The sequence below is a fragment of the Chanodichthys erythropterus genome, chromosome 24, assembly GCF_024489055.1.
Source record: "Chanodichthys erythropterus isolate Z2021 chromosome 24, ASM2448905v1, whole genome shotgun sequence".
In the NCBI taxonomy this organism is placed as follows: Eukaryota; Metazoa; Chordata; class Actinopteri; order Cypriniformes; family Xenocyprididae; genus Chanodichthys; species Chanodichthys erythropterus.
This window is the reverse complement of record NC_090244.1, coordinates 997,994-1,017,500: the sequence shown is the minus strand read 5'-3', so window position 1 is coordinate 1,017,500 and position 19,507 is coordinate 997,994. Positions and strand designations below refer to the sequence as shown.

General features: G+C 33.7%; 1 protein-coding gene across 2 annotated transcripts in view; it reads left to right on the top strand.

The window, feature by feature from the left end:
- The window catches only part of nell2a (neural EGFL like 2a), a 94,048-nt gene extending 81,441 nt beyond the window's left edge, over positions 1-12,607 (top strand). For both annotated transcript variants that reach the window (XM_067379250.1, XM_067379251.1), the window contains exons 16-20: positions 3,225-3,365; positions 3,444-3,637; positions 7,228-7,404; positions 10,502-10,726; positions 11,835-12,607. In XM_067379250.1, the coding sequence (XP_067235351.1) occupies positions 3,225-3,365; positions 3,444-3,637; positions 7,228-7,404; positions 10,502-10,726; positions 11,835-11,876 (779 nt within the window). In that variant the 3' untranslated portion in view covers positions 11,877-12,607. The remainder of the gene's footprint in view (positions 1-3,224; positions 3,366-3,443; positions 3,638-7,227; positions 7,405-10,501; positions 10,727-11,834) is intronic.
- The last annotated feature ends 6,900 nt before the right edge of the window (positions 12,608-19,507 follow it).

Genomic DNA, 19,507 nt, shown 5'->3' with positions numbered 1-19,507 from the left:
CCACTGGTGTGAGAGCAGGAGAATAGAGGAGTGTGGTGCGGCTTTTCAACGAGGGGAAACTGGACAAAGATTACAGATTGATGGACAAAACTTTACATATATGGTCAGATTCACATTAATGTGCCTGAAAGTTCAGGACGCAACCAGTTGTCAAATGTTTTAAATTATAGTTATCGGGTTTGGATTGTTGTCTACAGTGGCGCAACTCAGATATGAGACTTCACTTAACAGTAACAGATACAGTGAGAAATTTTAGTGATGTCAGTGTTCCCGAACCATGTGCAACAATTGTTTATTAAAATATAATTTATATAACATTATACTTTATAAATATTAGTGTTAAAATATTAAAATAGTTATAATATAATAATATAAAATTGTTTATGATTAATATAATAATAATAAAAATATATAAATAAAATGTAAAAGTATTAAATTATTAATATTAATATAATACTACTAATAAAGTATTATAATTAATAGATAATATTATACAAAATATATATATTTATATTTAAAATCTAATCTAACATTAAATATTATTCAAAAAACTATTGTTAAAATATCAAAACATAAAAGCACATAAATTAAAATTAAATATATTATAATAATGTATTATAACTAATGTTATATTAATATGTAATATAACACATACTAAAAATTAAATATATTTTATTTGTTTAATAAAATATAATATATCCTAACATTATTATTAATAAAACAATTGTTTTAAAAATATTAAAATGTAAAAGCACATATAAATTAAAATAAAATATATAATAATAATAAAATTCACAAAAATAAAAAACTGTAAAGAAAATATATAAAAAAATAAGAAACTTGATATGTGCAAATTTATAATTATATAATATTAAATTATAAATATTATATTCATACATATAACAACATTGTGTATAATAAAATATTAAATAATAAATAATATTATATAAAATTATAATATTAAAAAAAAAAAACCAATATAATTTTAATCCCTAAACATACAAACTCACAACAAAGGACATTTACACATGCATTTATGCATTTATTTCATCACCCACAATAGAAAAAAAGAACAATGTCATTTGTCTTTGTTCTGTCTCTAAACACTGCTAATAATCACTAATAAAGACACAAATTGATATTGATGTTTAAAGCATGTAGACTATTTTACAAGACTTGCTTGCCAACTCATTGACAAAACAACCAGAGTTTCATTGTTCAATGAGTTTTCCTTTTATGTCTCTGATACACAAAAATAATCAGAAGATGGGTCACGTTTAAGCAATATAATTTTCATATAATCATCCTTCAATCTGGCCTCCCAGAAACCCTGTTAACCTCCTAACGGTCACCTGACTGCAGTGAGGTTGCGCTGTGATTGGCTGCTGATGATTCCATGTGTAAAGAATCATTTTCATAATGATCTGAGATCAGCTTTAATCAGAACAGAGTCTCATCTCTTCTGTGAGTGTTTAATCATTGAGAAAATCTTCCCAGCTTCTCTTTCTCCATGACCGTCTGAGTAATAATCGCTCTAATGTCGCCCACCGCCGTCTAATTTAATATCATTTGACTCATTATGTCTGAATTGCAAAAGCCATTTGTCTGAAGATGGGATTGGATTCAGATGCTGGTGTCTGTGGGTGAATGAAAACATGTCCAGGTCATATTTCACCCCAGAATCATTAGAAAACAACACAAAAAGAATGCTTTTGTATTAAAGAAAATAAAGCCTATCTTTAGGACCATTATGATTTGTGCCCGCATTCTCCACCATTTTTCCCATTGACTTATTCTGTAATTCTCATTTTTCTCACTGATGATTCTCATTACTGTAATACGGTCATTTTTTATATACTTCAGTTAAAACTACTGTCATTTTCTTAAATTAAAATTAGCATAAAAACAGTAAAACAAATGCTACCATAATGTGTAAATACTTGTTTTAAAATATTTATATATAATTGTTTGTTATATATTATACAGAATTACAATTCATATAAAATGTATATAATTATTTAAATGTTTTATTAAAATAATTAGTATTTCAAATAATATTTAAATTTGAAATATATATAAACAACATAAAAATAACTACATTTTATTTTTTGCTTGTGATTCTAATCGAGTTTGATGGTACATTAACATTTGCATTTCCATATTTGCCAGATGCTTCATTTAAAAAAGTGACTAAAATTGGTGTTAATTAATGTTAATGTTGTATTTTTTAATTAAAATTTGATGTAATGATGCAAGTAGTTCAATTTAATATATATATATATATATATATATATATATATATATATATATATATATATATATATATATATATATATATATTATACAACTAGAATACAACTAGAGTACAACTAGAATTTCTATAATACTATTATTTAAGTGTTTTACATAGGATACAACTGTTGTGGCTTACAACTGATTGCAATAGTGTTTGATGTAACATTAACACTAATAATACACATTTTAGTCTTTTTTTGATGAATACGTTTAGCAAATGCGTAAACCTTAGTGTAGTAATTTTTAAAAAAAATTAAAATTAGCATAAAAGCAGTGCAATTTTTTTAACATATTTCAGTTTTTTTTTAAATATATTATTCATATATATATATATATATATATATATATATATATATATATATATATATATATATATATACATACAATTAGAATTTTATGTCATTAGTATAATTTAATTACCTATTTAAATTACTAATTTTGGGCATTTTACATAGACAGCAACTCTGTCTTACAACTGATTCCAATAGAGTTTGATGTTATATTAACATTCACATTCATTCATAATTTATATGAAATTAGAATTTATGTAATTAATAATATTTAACAATTTGAATGACTAATTTTGGGCATTTTACATAGTCTTTCTTGTGACTTACAACTGATTCCAATAGAGTTTAATGTTACATTAACATTTACGCATTTGCCAGACCCTTATTACACTGCATAAAATTAGTATTAAATGCATTTTAAATTGGACTGAACTATGTTTGGTTGCCGTGCCATTCAAATTGTCCACTGATTTTTTTTTTTTGCATCGAGTTCAATGTAATAGTGCATTCTGGGAAGGAATGCATGCTGTGTTGCATTAGAATTTGGCCAAAAACCAAGCATAATGTTACAGAAACATGCCTTAAAATGCTGTCCATGTAGGCAGCACACTAGAGATAATGACCCGTGTGTGTATTCAGATATCGACGAGTGCTCGGAGGGTTTGGTGCAGTGTGACACACACGCCACCTGCGTGAACTTACCTGGTTGGTATCACTGCGAGTGTCGTGAGGGTTACCATGACAACGAGGTGTTCACTGCAAACGGAGAGTCCTGTAAAGGTACAGTTGTCCAAACACACACAGTTCTCAAGCACTGAGCATGTTTATACACAGTCTCACCTCCTCCTCCTCCTCCAGACATCGACGAGTGTCGGACGGGCCGCAGCACCTGCGCCAACGACACCGTGTGTTTCAACCTGGACGGCGGATACGACTGCCGCTGTCCGCACGGGCACAACTGCACCGGCGACTGCATCCACGACAGCAAGGTCAAGCACAACGGACAGATCTGGGTCCTGGACAATGACAGATGCTCCGTGTGCTCGTGTCAGGTCAGTGAGAGTGATGCATTATAGGTAGGCTGTCATCTTTGAGGTCAGGGTGAGTGTCCTGTGAAAGCCGTCAAGGGCATCACAGCCAAATAGCGGCCATCAGGTTTAACTGGACAGCACATCACGATAAATCACAAGCACCTGACTGTGTCATCCTGAGATGTGAAGGACAGATGCATAGGTCACATGATCAGGCTTTAAAATATGTTTATCAACAACATTTGTTGCATGAAGTCCATTAAAACACAAAAAACCTTGACCTTCAATTTATTAAAAAACAAATGGAAAAAGTGCAAAATAGAATAATGTAAGACAATACAACAAATATGACCATGATCTGTAAATATTTCAGTTTTAAAAATGTTATTTCTCATCAAAAATATTATTTCTTCTTTGTAAAATTAATTGCTATTTTTTATAAAAAATAATTGTTAAATATAATATAAATAGTAAAAATATAATAATATTGTATTTAATATATAATATAATTACAACGTTATATTTAAAATATTATTACAAAATATTTCTTTTAAATTCTGTGGTAATTTCTTTATAAAATTCATTGTAATTCATTATAATTCATTATATTAGTATAAAATGTAATAATAATAATAATGTATTTAGTATACTTTATAATTATGCTGTTATATTTAAAATATTTTATCAAAATTTTAATAAAATATTTATTTTAAATTCTGTGGTAATTTGCACATGATTCAAGTAATGATACCAGAAAACTTAGGTAAAATCACATTGCCCAGTCTTATTTCTTGAATATATGCTCAAATATATGCCAACATATTTAGTTAAATTAAATGTAATTGTTTTTATCCATAATGAATGATGAGTTTAGCACATGCTGCTCTGCTTTCCTCTCAGTTTTGTGCTGCTGTTTTAATCGGAAGCGCTTGAGGAGTCACATTTTCATTAAAGCGATTGACCTCCATCAATTTGGCTGGTCACAGTCGGTAATTAAGTCTTTAATTGAAATGTTTTCTTGCATCTGGAGGAGACGACGAGCACGAAGCCTTTTCAGATATTAAATAATCAATCTACCAATTATGCTGCTCATGGTGAAGGACAGAGTGAACGAATCAGTCTTAATCAGCCGATACCGTTTAATTGACGTGGAAGAGGGAGAGCTGTCAATCAAAATTAGACCCTGGCCGCTCGACTGAACATGACGTGTGCGACGAAAACTTTCTCTCCTCGTGTCACAGGTCACAGAGTTATCAAGGGTATTTGCTTTACTCGGTTTGTCTTCTTGAAACGATATTCAACCAAAAACAAAGGACAAAATATTCAAAGTCAAATGATCTTTGTTTACAGTTCATCTACGCTTTCATAACAATCTCTTTTTGTTAGAAACACTTTAGATTTCTTGATTTGACCATTTAAATGATAAATGTCACATTTTGAGATGCACAAGTTCACATGATCACAAGAACAGGCTTTAAAAGAAATTTATCAACAGCATCTGTGGCATAATGTCTATTGAAATACAAAAAATTATCATCAATTTAATAAAAAAACAAATGGAAAAACTGCAGTTACAGTAAGATTAATTAAAGGCAAACAAACAGTAAGATTAATTAAAGTACAACAAATATTAGAAGAAAAACATTAAAATACATATATACTGTACATTAAATCATTTTCATAAAATAATGTTTAACTTTGTGTGTGTGTATATATATATATTATATTACAATTCTAAATATAATAATGTGTAAATATTTTTAAAAACAATATATACAATATATATACATTAAATAATTAAAAAATAATCTTAATAACATATATAACAATATTACAGTGTGTGTATATATATATATATATATATATATATATATAATTAAAAAATAAATAAAATATATAAAATTTTATTTAAAAAAATATATATAAATATGTATGATAAATAACAAAATGTTTGTTCGCCTAGAAAAGTATTTCCAATCAACTGTGGTAAAATCACTGTATTGCACAACCTAGTGTCTTATTTAATAAATATATTATGTGCAAATATATGTTGAACATATTTTAACCGTTAATTTATCAAAAAAAGAAAAATAAAAAATCGCAGTTTCAGTAAGACAAAGCATTTGAATTGTTTTAATTTTAAAATGTTGTAATTTTAGTAATTAAAAAAAAAAAAAAAAAAAAAAAACATTTAAAAAATATATATTTTTAAAAAACATTTATAAATATGTACTTATAAATATGCAAGGATACAAGAAAATAACTGATATCTATGATAAATAACAAAATGTTCATTCGCCTAGAAAAGTATTTCCAATCAACTGTGGTAAAATCACTGTATTGCACAGCCTAGTGTCTTATTTAATAAATATATTATGTGCAAATATATGTTGAACATATTTTAACCGTTAATTTATCAAAAAAAAAAAAAAAAAAAAAAATCGCAGTTTAAGTAAGACAAAGCATTTGAATTGTTTTAATTTTAAAATTTTGTAATTTTAGTAATTAAAAAAAAAAAAAAAAAAAAAAACATTTAAAAAATATATATTTAAAAAACATTTATAAATATGTACTTATAAATATGCAAGGATACAAGAAAATAACTGATATCTTTGATAAATAACAAAATGTTCAGTCGCCTAGAAAAGTATTTCCAATCAACTGTGGTAAAATCACTGTATTGCACGGCCTAGTGTATTATTTAATAAATATATTATGTGCAAATATGTGTTGAACATATTTTGTTAACCATTAATTTATCAAAAAAACAAAAAAGAAAAAAAAATCGCAGTTGCAGTAAGACAAAGCATTTGAATTGTTTTAATTTTAAAATGTTGTCATTTTAGTAATTTAAAAAAAAACATTTAAAAAAATATATATTTAAAAAAAAACATTTATAAATATGTACTTATAAATATGCAAGGATACAAGAAAATAACTGATATCTATAATAACAAAACATTCGTTCGCCTAGAAAAGTATTTCCAATCAACTGTGGTAAAATCACTGTATTGCACGGCAAAAAAAAACAAAAAAGAAAAAAAATCGCAGTTGCAGTAAGACAAAGCATTTGAATTGTTTTAATTTTAAAATGTTGTAATTTTAGTAATTTAAAAAAAAACATTTAAAAAAATATATATTTAAAAAAAAACATTTATAAATATGTACTTAAATATGCAAGGATACAAGAAAATAACTGATATCTATAATAACAAAACGTATTTCCAATCAGCTGTGGTAAAATCACTGTATTGCACGGCCTAGTGTCTTATTTAGTAAATATATTATGTGCAAATATATGTTGAACATATTTTGTTAACCATTAATTTATTAAAAAACAAAAAAGAAAAAAAAAATCACAGTAAGACAAAACATTTGAATTGTTTTAATTTTAATTTTAAAATGTTGTAATCATAGTAATTTAACAATTGTGGTGTTGTTTTTTAAACATGTCTATATAGGTTTATAATTTTTATTTCAGTTTTAAGTTTTAGTTATTTTAGTACATAAAACTAAATGAAAAAGAGAAATGTTGTAATTAGATTAATTTACAGCTAGCTCTTTTTGCTCTGGTTTTCTTGACGTGTGTCTTTCACCTGTGCGTCCTGCAGTCGGGTCGCGTCATGTGCAGACGGATGGTGTGCGATTGTGACAATCCCACGCTGGATCTCTTCTGCTGTCCGGAGTGTGACCCGCGTCTGACGTCTCAGTGTCTCCATCAGAACGGCCTGCTGACGTACTCCAGCGGAGACACCTGGATCGAGAGCTGCCAGCGCTGCCAATGTCTGGTGAGACAAAAACACTCAAGAATCACCACACAAACCATTAACAGAGCTCACCCTTCCATTTCACCACAGTCATGTGATGGAAACAAGAAAAACGATGCATGTACTTGTGAACTATTCCGTTTTGTAGTATAAAAAGTGATATTAGTGTGTTTACTCTGAAAATATCAAATAGAATTTGTGCACGTCAAATACCTGGATGATGCACTTAATTAACCAAAAAAACTAAGTGTAGAATGTTGGACACTTCATGCTGTCACAGATTTCCTTATAAGGGAGTGGGAGGGGCTTTAGATGCTGATGATGAATGACAAAATAACTTTGAGTAATAATCCAGCATTTTATGCGATATACCAAAATGTGCATAAAAATAGGTGGATGTAAACATCTATTTTTGATCTCATGTTGACTTTAAATCACTAACTGCACCAATAACTGTGTATGTAAAAATACATATTTTTGGCCCCTGATAGAGAACGTGAGTTAGCGGCCCCCAGGAAATTCGAGTTTGAGACCCCTAGTGTTTTTCCAAACATCACAAACTCAATAATAATCAAAGAACAACAAATAAACGCAGCTTGATAGATTCTGAGCTCCTCGTATTTGCTATGAATCTCCGATGCTCCCCACCGAGTGTTCGAAACGCTTCTGCACGCCAGAGAAACACCTCTCCTCCTCCAGCCATATGCTCGTCAAATGCTAATGTCATATTTGCATTCATGAGGGGGATTTTGTGGAAGAAACCACCTTGTTGTGACCCCCTCCTGCTCGGCTCTTTTCCCACACCTCATGTGTGCGGTGGGCGGAGGCCGCGGCGAGTCTCTTCAGAGGTGCGACTCGTTGTTCTACAGCTCCAGCCTTGATCAAACGCAGCCCTCATTAACACCGGCGCTCCGAGGGGCCGTTACAGCGGCCGCAGCATCACAGCGCTTTCATTCTCCGAGAGCATCTGCATGAAGACAGACTGGAAAAATTAGAGAGAGAAACATCAGGGATATTTACAATAGGCCTGGAAAAGTAAAACAAATTTTATATATATATATATACTGTATATATACACAGGCAGCATGAGGTCATGTGACAGCAGTATAGCATACTACAGTTTGAAACGTTCATCACTGTGTAGTAAGCAGTATATAGAGCACAGCGTGCCAGTATTCCATTATGAACATTCTGCATCCTGGAAAATATTTTACATTCGATGCAGGGAAAATGCAGATGCTGCAATAAACGCACAGCGCTGGTCAATAGCTTCGGTAAACACGTTTCACCCTCCCAGCGCTGATAACCAGCCGGACCACATGAGATCAAAACAGAATCAGAATCTTCAAAAAGACTTCTGCATCTCACACGGCTTTCAGAGCACTTCCTGTGTGTTACCGTGGCGATAGCACAGCAAACCCCGCTGAAATGAAAACGCTCTGCGAAATGAGGCCAAATCTCTGCTTAGCCAGATCTCCAGCGCAGCCTGAAATATATGACCTGTATTTAAGGATGTATTCGGGAGTCAGTGCTTCGCTGTTATTGATAGCTGGTGAACCAACAGAGACCCGCGCTCAGAAATATCCGCTCACACGCATGCAATATAGCTGAAATGATATTGTTTTCAGCCGCCGGATGAGCGTTTGAGCGTTATTGTGGCGCTTCAGGTTTAAATGTCAACTTGATTAGGTCTCAGTATCTGACATTATTGCGCTGAAGCTTTTTTACTTACAATATTGCAAAACACCTGCGATGCATACGTGTGCTTCTTACTGTGCATCTCAATGTGAAGTTAAAGGCATAATATGTAAGATTTTTGGATTAAAATATTCAAAAAACACTAGAAGAATGTTATATATTTTGTTGACTTAATGTTTTGTTATCGCAAATGTTTCCAAGAATGTTTAAATCCAGAGAAATAAGCAAGTTTAACCAGGACGCAGACCGTATCAGTGCATCGCCTATCAATGACTTCATACTCATAATTTTGTAGAAACTATGGAGTGAACGCAGAGTAGCATTATAACAACTTTCAACACACAAATGTATCTAAAATGATAAACAGTGCTGTGTTACCTCACATATACGCTTGACTGGAAGAAGTGGAAGCGGTGACTGTGGCATAATAAAAGTCCTCATTAGCAATCACTCTAGCGGCATCTAACATCACTCTTCCCCGCTCTGCTTCATACTACAGTAATGTTAATAATCTCATCCATGAACATGATTTCTGCACGAGTCCCATCCCGATTCTTTTCCACCGGCTGTGGAAAGGCATCATAAAGCTACACCTTTGTTTTGAATAAGTGACCTCTAGCAGCTAAAATTTACATAGTGTGCCTTTAACATTTTGAGTTATTTATTAAAGACCCGTTACATCAATTTTGTACTTTTTAGCTCGTGAAAAAATGACAAAATTAACTTTCAGCACATGTATGCATTTATGATTTACAGTCTTTCCCTTCAGAGAGTACAAACCCAAAAAATTAAGGTTTGGGTCAGTAATATTTAAAACAAATTATTATTTTTATTCAGTAAGGACGCATTAAATTGATCCAATTAAATTGAGTTTCTATTTCAAATAAATGCTATTTTGAAATTTCTATTAATGAAAGAATCCTGAAAAATAAAATATATCACCGTTTTCACAAAAATATGAAGCAGCACAACCGTTTTCAACATTCATAATAATAATAAATGTTTCTTGAGCAGCAAATCACCATATTAGAATGATTTCTGAAAGATCATGTGACACTGAAGACTGGAGTAATGATGCTGAAAATTCAGCTTTGATCACAGGAACAAAATTACACTTTACTATATATTCACATAGAAAACTGCTGTTTTACATTGTAATAATATTTCAGAATTTTTACTATATTTTTGATGAAATATTACTCTCATTTGTCAGTCGCTTTGGAGAAAAGCGTCTGCTAAATGACTAAATGTAAATGTAAAATAACCGCAGACTTAGTGAGCAGAAAAGACTTCTTTCACAACCTTTAAAAATCTTACCAACAGTATATATGTATAGTTTGAACCTTTCAGTTATCCGCCCCGGACCTTTGCTTCAGCAGTTTCACTGATGTATTCTTCTTTTTTTTGATGTGCTCTTCAGCAGGGTGAAGTTGACTGCTGGCCTCTGTCCTGCCCTCCGGCGGACTGCGACTTCACGCTGGTGCCCGAGGGCGAGTGCTGCCCACGCTGCGTCTCTGACCCGTGCCAGGCTCACGCCGTCCGCAACGACATCACCAAGACCTGTGAGGACGAACACGGGATCACGCGCTTCAGCGGCTCATCCTGGGTCAAACACGGCACGGAGTGCACGCTGTGCCAGTGCAAGGTACTTACAACAAACACACGGACAGAGAGAAACAGGAAAGATGATCAAACATATGAACAAGCAAAACATGACATACAAACAAAGAACAAAACAACAGCAAACCGTTAAACAAACAGAGACAGGTAAGCAAAGGTAAAACAGTTACAATTAAACAGATACAAAAGTTATGTGATCAAACAAACTTATTTCAGCATAATTGTCTGTCTGTTTGTGTGACCTTGTAATTGCATGATCATTTGCTTGACTCTAAACAAGCAAACCAACAATCCGACCCCCACCCCCATAAAAAAAAACAAAAACAAAAAACAATTATAGAATTTATAACAGGCTGACATTCAATTAGATGATACAGTATACAGAAAAAAACTAAATACAGTATACAGACAAAACAAGAAAACAAATACAATTAAAGAAGATGAACAACACAATTAAACCAAAAGCACAAATTAGATGGCCAAACAAACTTTCTTGCATGATTGTTTGCTTGTCTGCTTGTTATTTGTTCATCTCTCTGTGTGATTGTCTAATTGAATGATCGTTTGCTTCAGTCATTGAATGAGTCATTGAATCATTCAAATTGCTTTTTAAATAATTCCTTGAAATTAGGCATTTTAAATAGACTGCAGCAATGAATATTTTGTCAGAACCCTTAAATTAACTAAAAAAATAACATATAATTTACTTGTCTATTCAGAATCTATGCGATTGTCTAACTGAACGATTGTTTGCTTGACTCTAAACAAACAATATAAACAATATAAACAGCTTGACTCTAAACAAACATCAGTCAGTGAATTCACTGAATCATTCAAACCACTTTTTAAACAATTAATAACATTTTTAAATAGACTGTAGAAATTAATATTTTGTCAGAAACATACATTTTTATTTTGTTGTCTATTCAGAATCTCCGATTTCAGCCTGACTCATTGTTCATTTCATTGCAATAAAATAAAAAATAACCATAATATACTTCTATTATTATTTTTTTTCTAAAAAACACTCAATTAGATGATCAAATACACAAACAGTCTGATTTATTGTTGTATATCAATTTCTATTATTGTATTCCCAGTGTGTGATGTTTTTTTCCTCGTCTCTTCTCCAGAACGGACACATCTGTTGCTCAGTGGATCCCATGTGTCTTTAGTGGCTGCGCTCGACGCGAACAGCACCTGTACAGTCTCACGCGACCGTCCCCTCCACAACCCTCCCCGAATTTATGCCAAATATGAAAGGTGTATAATATCAGACCGACGCCAGCGTACCCGAGGAGGCCATTTCTGCACAAACAAGGACTATAAACCCACGACGAGAAACGAAACACAAGCACTGCACACGCCGGCATGACCACACTGGATGTTTAAAGAATAAAACATTGGTTCATTTTTATCTCTTTGAAGATCACAGGATTGTAGAAATTTTAGCTAGTAAGTAAATCTTATCGTATTTCTCTTTTGCCTGGTTATGGAAGTCGACGCTATTCTGTGTTTCTTTTTCAATTAGCTTTCTGTGTCTGTTTTTCTGTCTAGATTTTAAATTATTATATGGCTTGTTCTTGTCTTATGGTGAATAAAATATCTCCATTTCCATTTATGGATGAGTTGACCTTTCATTTTCCCTAGCGGCGCGTTACGTTTCCCGAATGTGTCGCTCAGCTAATGCCGCCTTACGAGGTGATCAGCGAGTGTGCTAATTAAATGGCTTTCTAGTGACCTTCTCTGCTACCTGAAACATCATCATTATCTCCAATCTCTCAAGCAGCTTAAATATCCCACCATTCACGGTTGACCGTCCCGTAAACTTCGCTCACCCTTGAAGGGAATTCAGAGGAACAACTGTGGAATCCGAATGCTTCCTCTTCCTGTATGTTTTGAATATTGCATGAATATTTAGCAGCGTTCTGCTGCATCTCCTGTAACGGCATCAGAACGGCCTCATGAATATTCAGCAGGTGTCGAGGTCGCTCGGGAAACAGGACTGCGCTTTCCTTCAGGTCACTGTGTGAAAGTGTTTCAGAGACACAGATATCAGTCAGCTTCTATGAAAAACAGCTCCAGCTTTCCAAACTTAAACTGCTAATGGCTAAAAGCTGAATTATATTCGTTCATTATACTTTTTTGTTAATGTTTCATAAATATTTAAAGAAAAGTTTCTTCGTTCCAAACATGTATGACTGAATAGTTCAATTTGAGCATAATTGTGTCAGCTTGTTTTTTGTCTGTCTGATTGATCATCTAATTGCATCATCATTTGCTTGATTATAAACAAACAAACATATTTGCTATATAATATATATCACTTCATTTGAGTATACTGCATGTATGCGGATAAAGCTGGATGTACTCAATATCCAACTTCATGCATACAGCTGTGTGAGGATAATATGGTTCACATTTTGCAACAATATAAGCAGTCACACAGTTGAGATTTGATATAAAGTATATATTGCTTTATGTGAGTTAGAGCTACACGATTAATTGTTAAAAGATTGCGATCTTATTCCTAAATGACAGTGATTTAGCTCTATGCCTGTTAAACCTTTGATAAGTCCGATCACAGTGAGCATTCAGATCTGTGTTCTGATCCAGAGAGAGCTGTTGTCATGTATAGATATGAAACAGCTTCAAAAACAGTCTTTTCAACCACACAGTATCATTATTTCTGTCTTAAAATAATTCAGATTATCACAGAAGCACTGGGCTAAAAATGTATAGTTTGGATATAAACACTGATGCCTTTGGTAGCGATCAAAATAGAGTAAATCAACTTGCCCCATCAAATATTGATTGTATCAATGACATCGTTACACCAGTAGGTGGCGACAAGTGAATGTTAAAAATGTGTTTATCATTGAATCATTCATTCAAGAGATTAGTTTAAAAGTGCTGATTCATCCAGCAATGAAACAAGTGAAGTCTGCATGAGTGAGTCATTGAATCATTCAACCCACTTTTTAAATAATTCACTCAAATTAATTAAACATTTTTAAATAGACTGCAGCAATTAACATTATATACATTATATCATTATTATACATACATATTATAGAGAGAGAGAGAAAGAGAGAGCTGCACGATTTTTTTATCTTTGCAAAATGTGAACTATCTGGTTAGAGTATTATAAGGTGCTATTTTGAAAAATATCATTCTACTCATATTTATATGTTCATCTGGCAGAAATAGTGTCATAAATAGTAAAAGGCAGTATGGTAGTATTTAATAGAGCGTAGAATGCAGGAAATTAACACTTAGTACTAAGCAATATAAAGTCTCTCGTTTTGAACACATTTTGGGCTGCACTAAACATGATCCATCATTTAACTGACAAGATAAAGATGTGTGACAAAGGTGGAGGATAGAGATGGTGCATGATGTGTGACGTTACATGTTGTCCCGTCTCGATGGCTGTTCATTCTCATTCAGACGAGAATCTGTGTGCTCAATTGAAAACCATGCGTGTGATGGTTTATGGATGATTATGACCTTAACCTGAAGCCAGAGCCCTAAAACAAGCTGCACGAGGAAGATTCAATTCCTTGACCACGACTAAACATGTCAAGGATATTCTGCTGTTATTGCAGCAATGAAAACATTTACATTTTACATAAATAATAAAGGAGGTACTAAAACTGGAGCATTTATTAGGCGCTTCTTTATGTACATAAATTGAAGTGTTATAAGTGCGCACTGGGTGCAGATCCTCGTCCCACATGCATCTTCACCTGCGCCCTGCTGCGGCGGGTTAAATCACTCCTGGATGCCATCTTCCAGGGGTCAGAGGTCATCAGAGACGGTGGGCAGATGTAACTGCTGTCCTCCAGCGGGTCAACGCTGAATGCTCCTCAAATTGGATAAAAATGCAGTTTAATTTATCTACAATTCAATCACAACCATCAGATTTAATACATCACCCTGCAAAAAATGATGTCCTACATCAGTATTTTTGTCTTGTTTTCCAGCACAAATATCTAAACATTTTTAAATCAAGATACATTTACTGGAGAAGAAAAATGACTTAAGATATTAAGTCTTGTTTACTGACAAAGTTATCAAAATTAAGTGACTTTATGCTTAAAAGAAGAACAAATATCTGCCAATGGGGTCAGAAAAATAATCTTGTTTTCACTTTGAATTAAGATTATTTTTCTGACCCCAGTGGCAGATATTTTGTAACAATTCCCTTGCTTTTGATATATTTGTCAGAAAACAAGGCTCATTTTGCATCTCAAGTAAATGCATCTTGATTTAAGAATGTTTGGATATTTGTGCTGGAAAACAAGACAGAAATACTAAGGAAGAAGATCTTTTTTTTTTGCAGTGTAAACACAGAGATTTAATATCTCTTACCCAACCATTTCACTGACATGAACATCAATACTAAACAGGTTTGTACTTCTTCTGTCCGTTCGATTTCCTGCCTAATGAAACTGAGGGTTTGGATTTGATTATTCAATTATGGTTTACCAAGCTGCCAAGAAAACAAGTAAACTAATTCAGTTTTACTGCAAGATGTTTTTTTTTTTTTTTTTTTTTTTTCCAAGAACATATTTACACATGGAATTTCAGCCATGTGACATGCAATTATAGCCTCCACAAAACTCCAATCAATCACATCGCCATTTGCCAGAGTGGATTACATTCATGTACTGCTTGTTTCTCTGTAAAAACTCGGAATTCTTGGCCGCAACTTTTCCCTTTCGGCTCAGATCTGCTGATGGGGCCGTTTCTGTGGATTATGCGCTCAGGGTTCAGGACGACGTCCAAAAAACACTCCCCTCGCCCGCTGCGTTTGATCAAGAATTCATGCATGGAGTTGAGTTTGAGTCGAGGCCGTCACACAACACGAGGACTGAAGCGATGCTGAGGAATCAGATGCAGTTTAAAAGAGCAGTTCTGACAAAAAAAGAGAGATTTATTCATCATTTAATCACCCTCATGTCATTCCAAATTCTTTTGACTTTTGCTTTCTCTTCTGTGAAACACAATTAAAGAGAATTATGGCTGTTCTTTCCAATGTAATGAAAGTCAAGGGGGCTTTTGCATGAAGACACCAAAACATTTTTTCCCCATATGGTTGATCAGGCGTTTTCAAACTGGGGTCCAGGGAAAATTTTAAAGAAATTTTAAAGAAATTTTAAAGAAAACAAAAAACAACGCAAAAAGTAACAAATTTTATTTCGGACCTCAGCGATCACAGAACGACAGTGTCGGGCCGCCTCCAGTGTTCGGGACAGATTTGGCACAGGTGCCATATGTGCCCAGCGTGCTTCTCTCTGGACGTGGCACTCGGCCAGCGGCAGGACAGAGGAGTCCCAGCATGCACCGGCCTGATTCCAGCTGGCTCCTAAATGACCAATTTACTATCAGAGAGAAAAACCCACCGCGACAGATGCTATGACCTACGGGAGCTGATATTACTGTTTCTGCTAGCTATTAACGACTGCGCAGTGATGATGTCAGGATAGCTTGTGTTTTACAGTGACCTACACTTCAGAGGAATCCCATTGGCTGCAGAAGTCAATCATCATTTAAGAGTCAGCACTAAACCTGCCCCATTCAATGTCCTCTGGGCTTAATGCTGCGATTCAAACCAGAAAAATACAGAATAACACATGATGTCAAATATGGCTGGAAATGTATGATAAACATTATTTTATATAAGTAAACTACTTTTACTAGTGAGTCAAAGTTCCTATATTACATGACAACACTTGCAGAGGGTGTAAAACAGGGTCAATGATCCACTCGTTCCAATCATAAACCAGCAAGTGCTAGAATTAAATTCAGTAGCATCATTTATGCTAGACTGTTTTGTTAAAGAATTGCAAAAAAGGTACATTTCATGAGCATTTCCATATATTTGCTGGTTCTAGCTGGTCTAAAGCACCTAAAACCATGTGCCAGTTACATAAACACAGCCATTGTTAAAATTGTGTCTTAAGAACAAGCCTGACCTACTACAGTATTTTCCAGAATATAAATTGCATTTTTTTCCTTATCTGAAACATGCTGTGACTTATAATTCAAAAAGTGATTTATATAATGCAATTAACATACTCGTACTGAATGAGAGAAATATAGCCTAGTTTCCACTGCAGGAACTTTCCCCAGGAAGTACGGACTTTGTGGGGGTACTCTGTGTGTTTCGACCACAGGAACCAATGTCTAAATAAAGTTCCAGGTAAAAATTCCCCCTCAGAAAGTCCCTGCTCACGAGGTAGTATTTTTTTCAAAGTTCAGGAACTTGCGGGGGTGGGACTTGGGTGCTGAACATTCTGATTGGTTGACTCCACACAGCATTTTATTTCAACCACAATTTTTAAGTTTGTTGTGGTGCGTCCAGTAAGAGTTGTTTGCTATTCGAATCAACAAAGGAGTTTAAAAAATACGAGGCTTATGTGATCCCAAATTTATTTGTATAAAACATTTCCTCAGTGTGATCCAATGTTGTTTAGTTCCCAACATTCTTCAAAAATATATTGTGTTTTGGCAGAAAAAAATGGCATACAGGTTTAACTGAAACAACATGAGAAGTGTTGCCAAGTCCGAGGTCTTCCTGTGGAATTTGGCTACATTTACACTCTTGCCGTGGGTTGTTTTTCATGTCCGCAGGTTAAAACGACCCTGGGCAAATAACATGATATTTAGCCCCGGAATGCAAATTTTACCAGGGGAACCACACTAAAAATAAAGATGTACCCCCTGGAATGCGATTTTTACAGGGGAACCCCCGAAATGTGATTGGGCTAGTTTTGTGATAGTTTTGAGTAGCAGTTGGGCGGGTTTGTTATGAAAACCCTACAAGCCTGATGAGGAGTAAACTTTAATTTTGAGGTTGACTGTTCCTTTAAAGTTATGACCAGTCTTAAAGGGAAAAAAAATTACTAAGCAGCTTCAGGCTTCAGGTTTTTTTTTTTTTTTTTTTTTTTTCTAAAGATGGAGCCAAAAAGCGATCGATTGTACACGAGGATACGGTTTAGGTGAAAGAGACTCGGTCTGAAACATCGACAAATGTCTGAGAAAGAAAAGTTCTTTAGTTTTCTCAAAAAAAAAAAAAAAACAGTAAGTGTGTGATTTCTTATCAGCTCCCGCAGTCCGTGCTGAAGTTATCTTCCGTCTGCAGCTGCTGTTGAGGAAAAACAGTGTCGTCGTCGACGTTTATTTATTTATTTCTCGGCGCGAATTTGGAATATCGCTGTTAGACCGTTAACGGCTTTAGCCGCGTAACTGCTCATTAACTCGCTTCTCAAGGACGGTTGATATTCTCCTGACTTTCCCTGCAGCACGCTTGATAAAAATGGACAATTTTTTCTATCTCTGGAATAGGCAATCGAACGGAGGGAGAGATTGGGATATTAAGACTCCTGGGTTTTCACGAAAAAAACCTGTGACTGGCTTCGTACGGGGATTTGCTGTGTTGCTCCTGTCGTCTGTCTAGACCCGGACAGCGATGGAATTCCAATTTATAAGCTTCCCTCCATCCTGAAACATTACAGATGACACGGTACATTCCCAGTCGCGCCTCAGGAACCATCGTGATGGAAGTCTGACAGAGGAGCGATTCCATCTCTGTCAGCACACGTCAGGAGTTTGAGTCTTTCCGTACTGTGATCTCGGAGACACGAGCGAAAGGCCTGACATGACAGGCGATCTGCTGGAAACCCGGAGAACAGCCTACGACTCAATTTAAGAGCTGAAGGTGCCTGCTAGATCTCAAGTTCATGGTGTAGATGAAGTAGACGTCTGGCTTTCAGAGAATCAGAGATAAGCAAGTAGATTTACCACAGAATATACATCTCAATTTCAAGTGATATCCTCACTAACCATGTTTACATGCACATCATTGTCTGGGTTATAAACAAAAAGCTCATGTATGCACATGAAAAAATATTAGGGTCATTCTACAGAAACGTCCACTTTTGGTATGACAAAATGTCTTAAAATTTATTTCTTTTTCTAACATTTAAACTTAGACCACATTATTATATTACACTTTGACTTTATGAATACACAAATGACAGCTTAATGATTTTTTATTTTTTTTGTACATTTATTTAAAGACTGCATGTCCCCTTTTTTGTCACTGGTGTTACCTTACTTCTCTGGCATTTTTAAACAATTTTATGAAATATTATTTCTCATTTTTTTTCAACACATGCAGTCAGAGTTACAGAATGATAATGAAAAAAAATAAGGAGATTATGTGTTTTTTATTTTAATCAGGTTAGTTAAAAGTGTGATTGAATGATAATTCAATTTCGCAACCATGTATTTGCTATAACAATGAAACTTTTGGAAAAACAGTTATGAAAAGTAATGATGCAATCCTTTAAATCTTAATTCTTGAGTGTAGCAGAATTCAATGGATGTAAAATTATTATCATGTCACATAACACATTTTATTTAATGTGACAGACAAAAAACAGTAACACCAGTGACAAAATGAATCTCCAGTGTCGTATGTAGGACCAAAGATCCTTAATTTTTCACCTATAATTAAGTAGATTGGACTAAATTTTTACATTTGGTGTACAATAAAAGACTTATCTTTGACACTTAGTGAAAACAGTCAGAAAAAGATCATAAACGACATTTTAAAACTATCTGTAAAATACGCTGTCTGTAAAGTCGCTGCACTGAATTTAGCCAAATACCCTTAATTTAGCCATATCTGCCCAAAGGAGAATTAACAATGAGAAAGAAAAGTTATAATCATGTAATCTTAGTGCTATTTTATGCAAAAGAACTAAATGAATAGCTTTAAATAAAGTTTATCTAT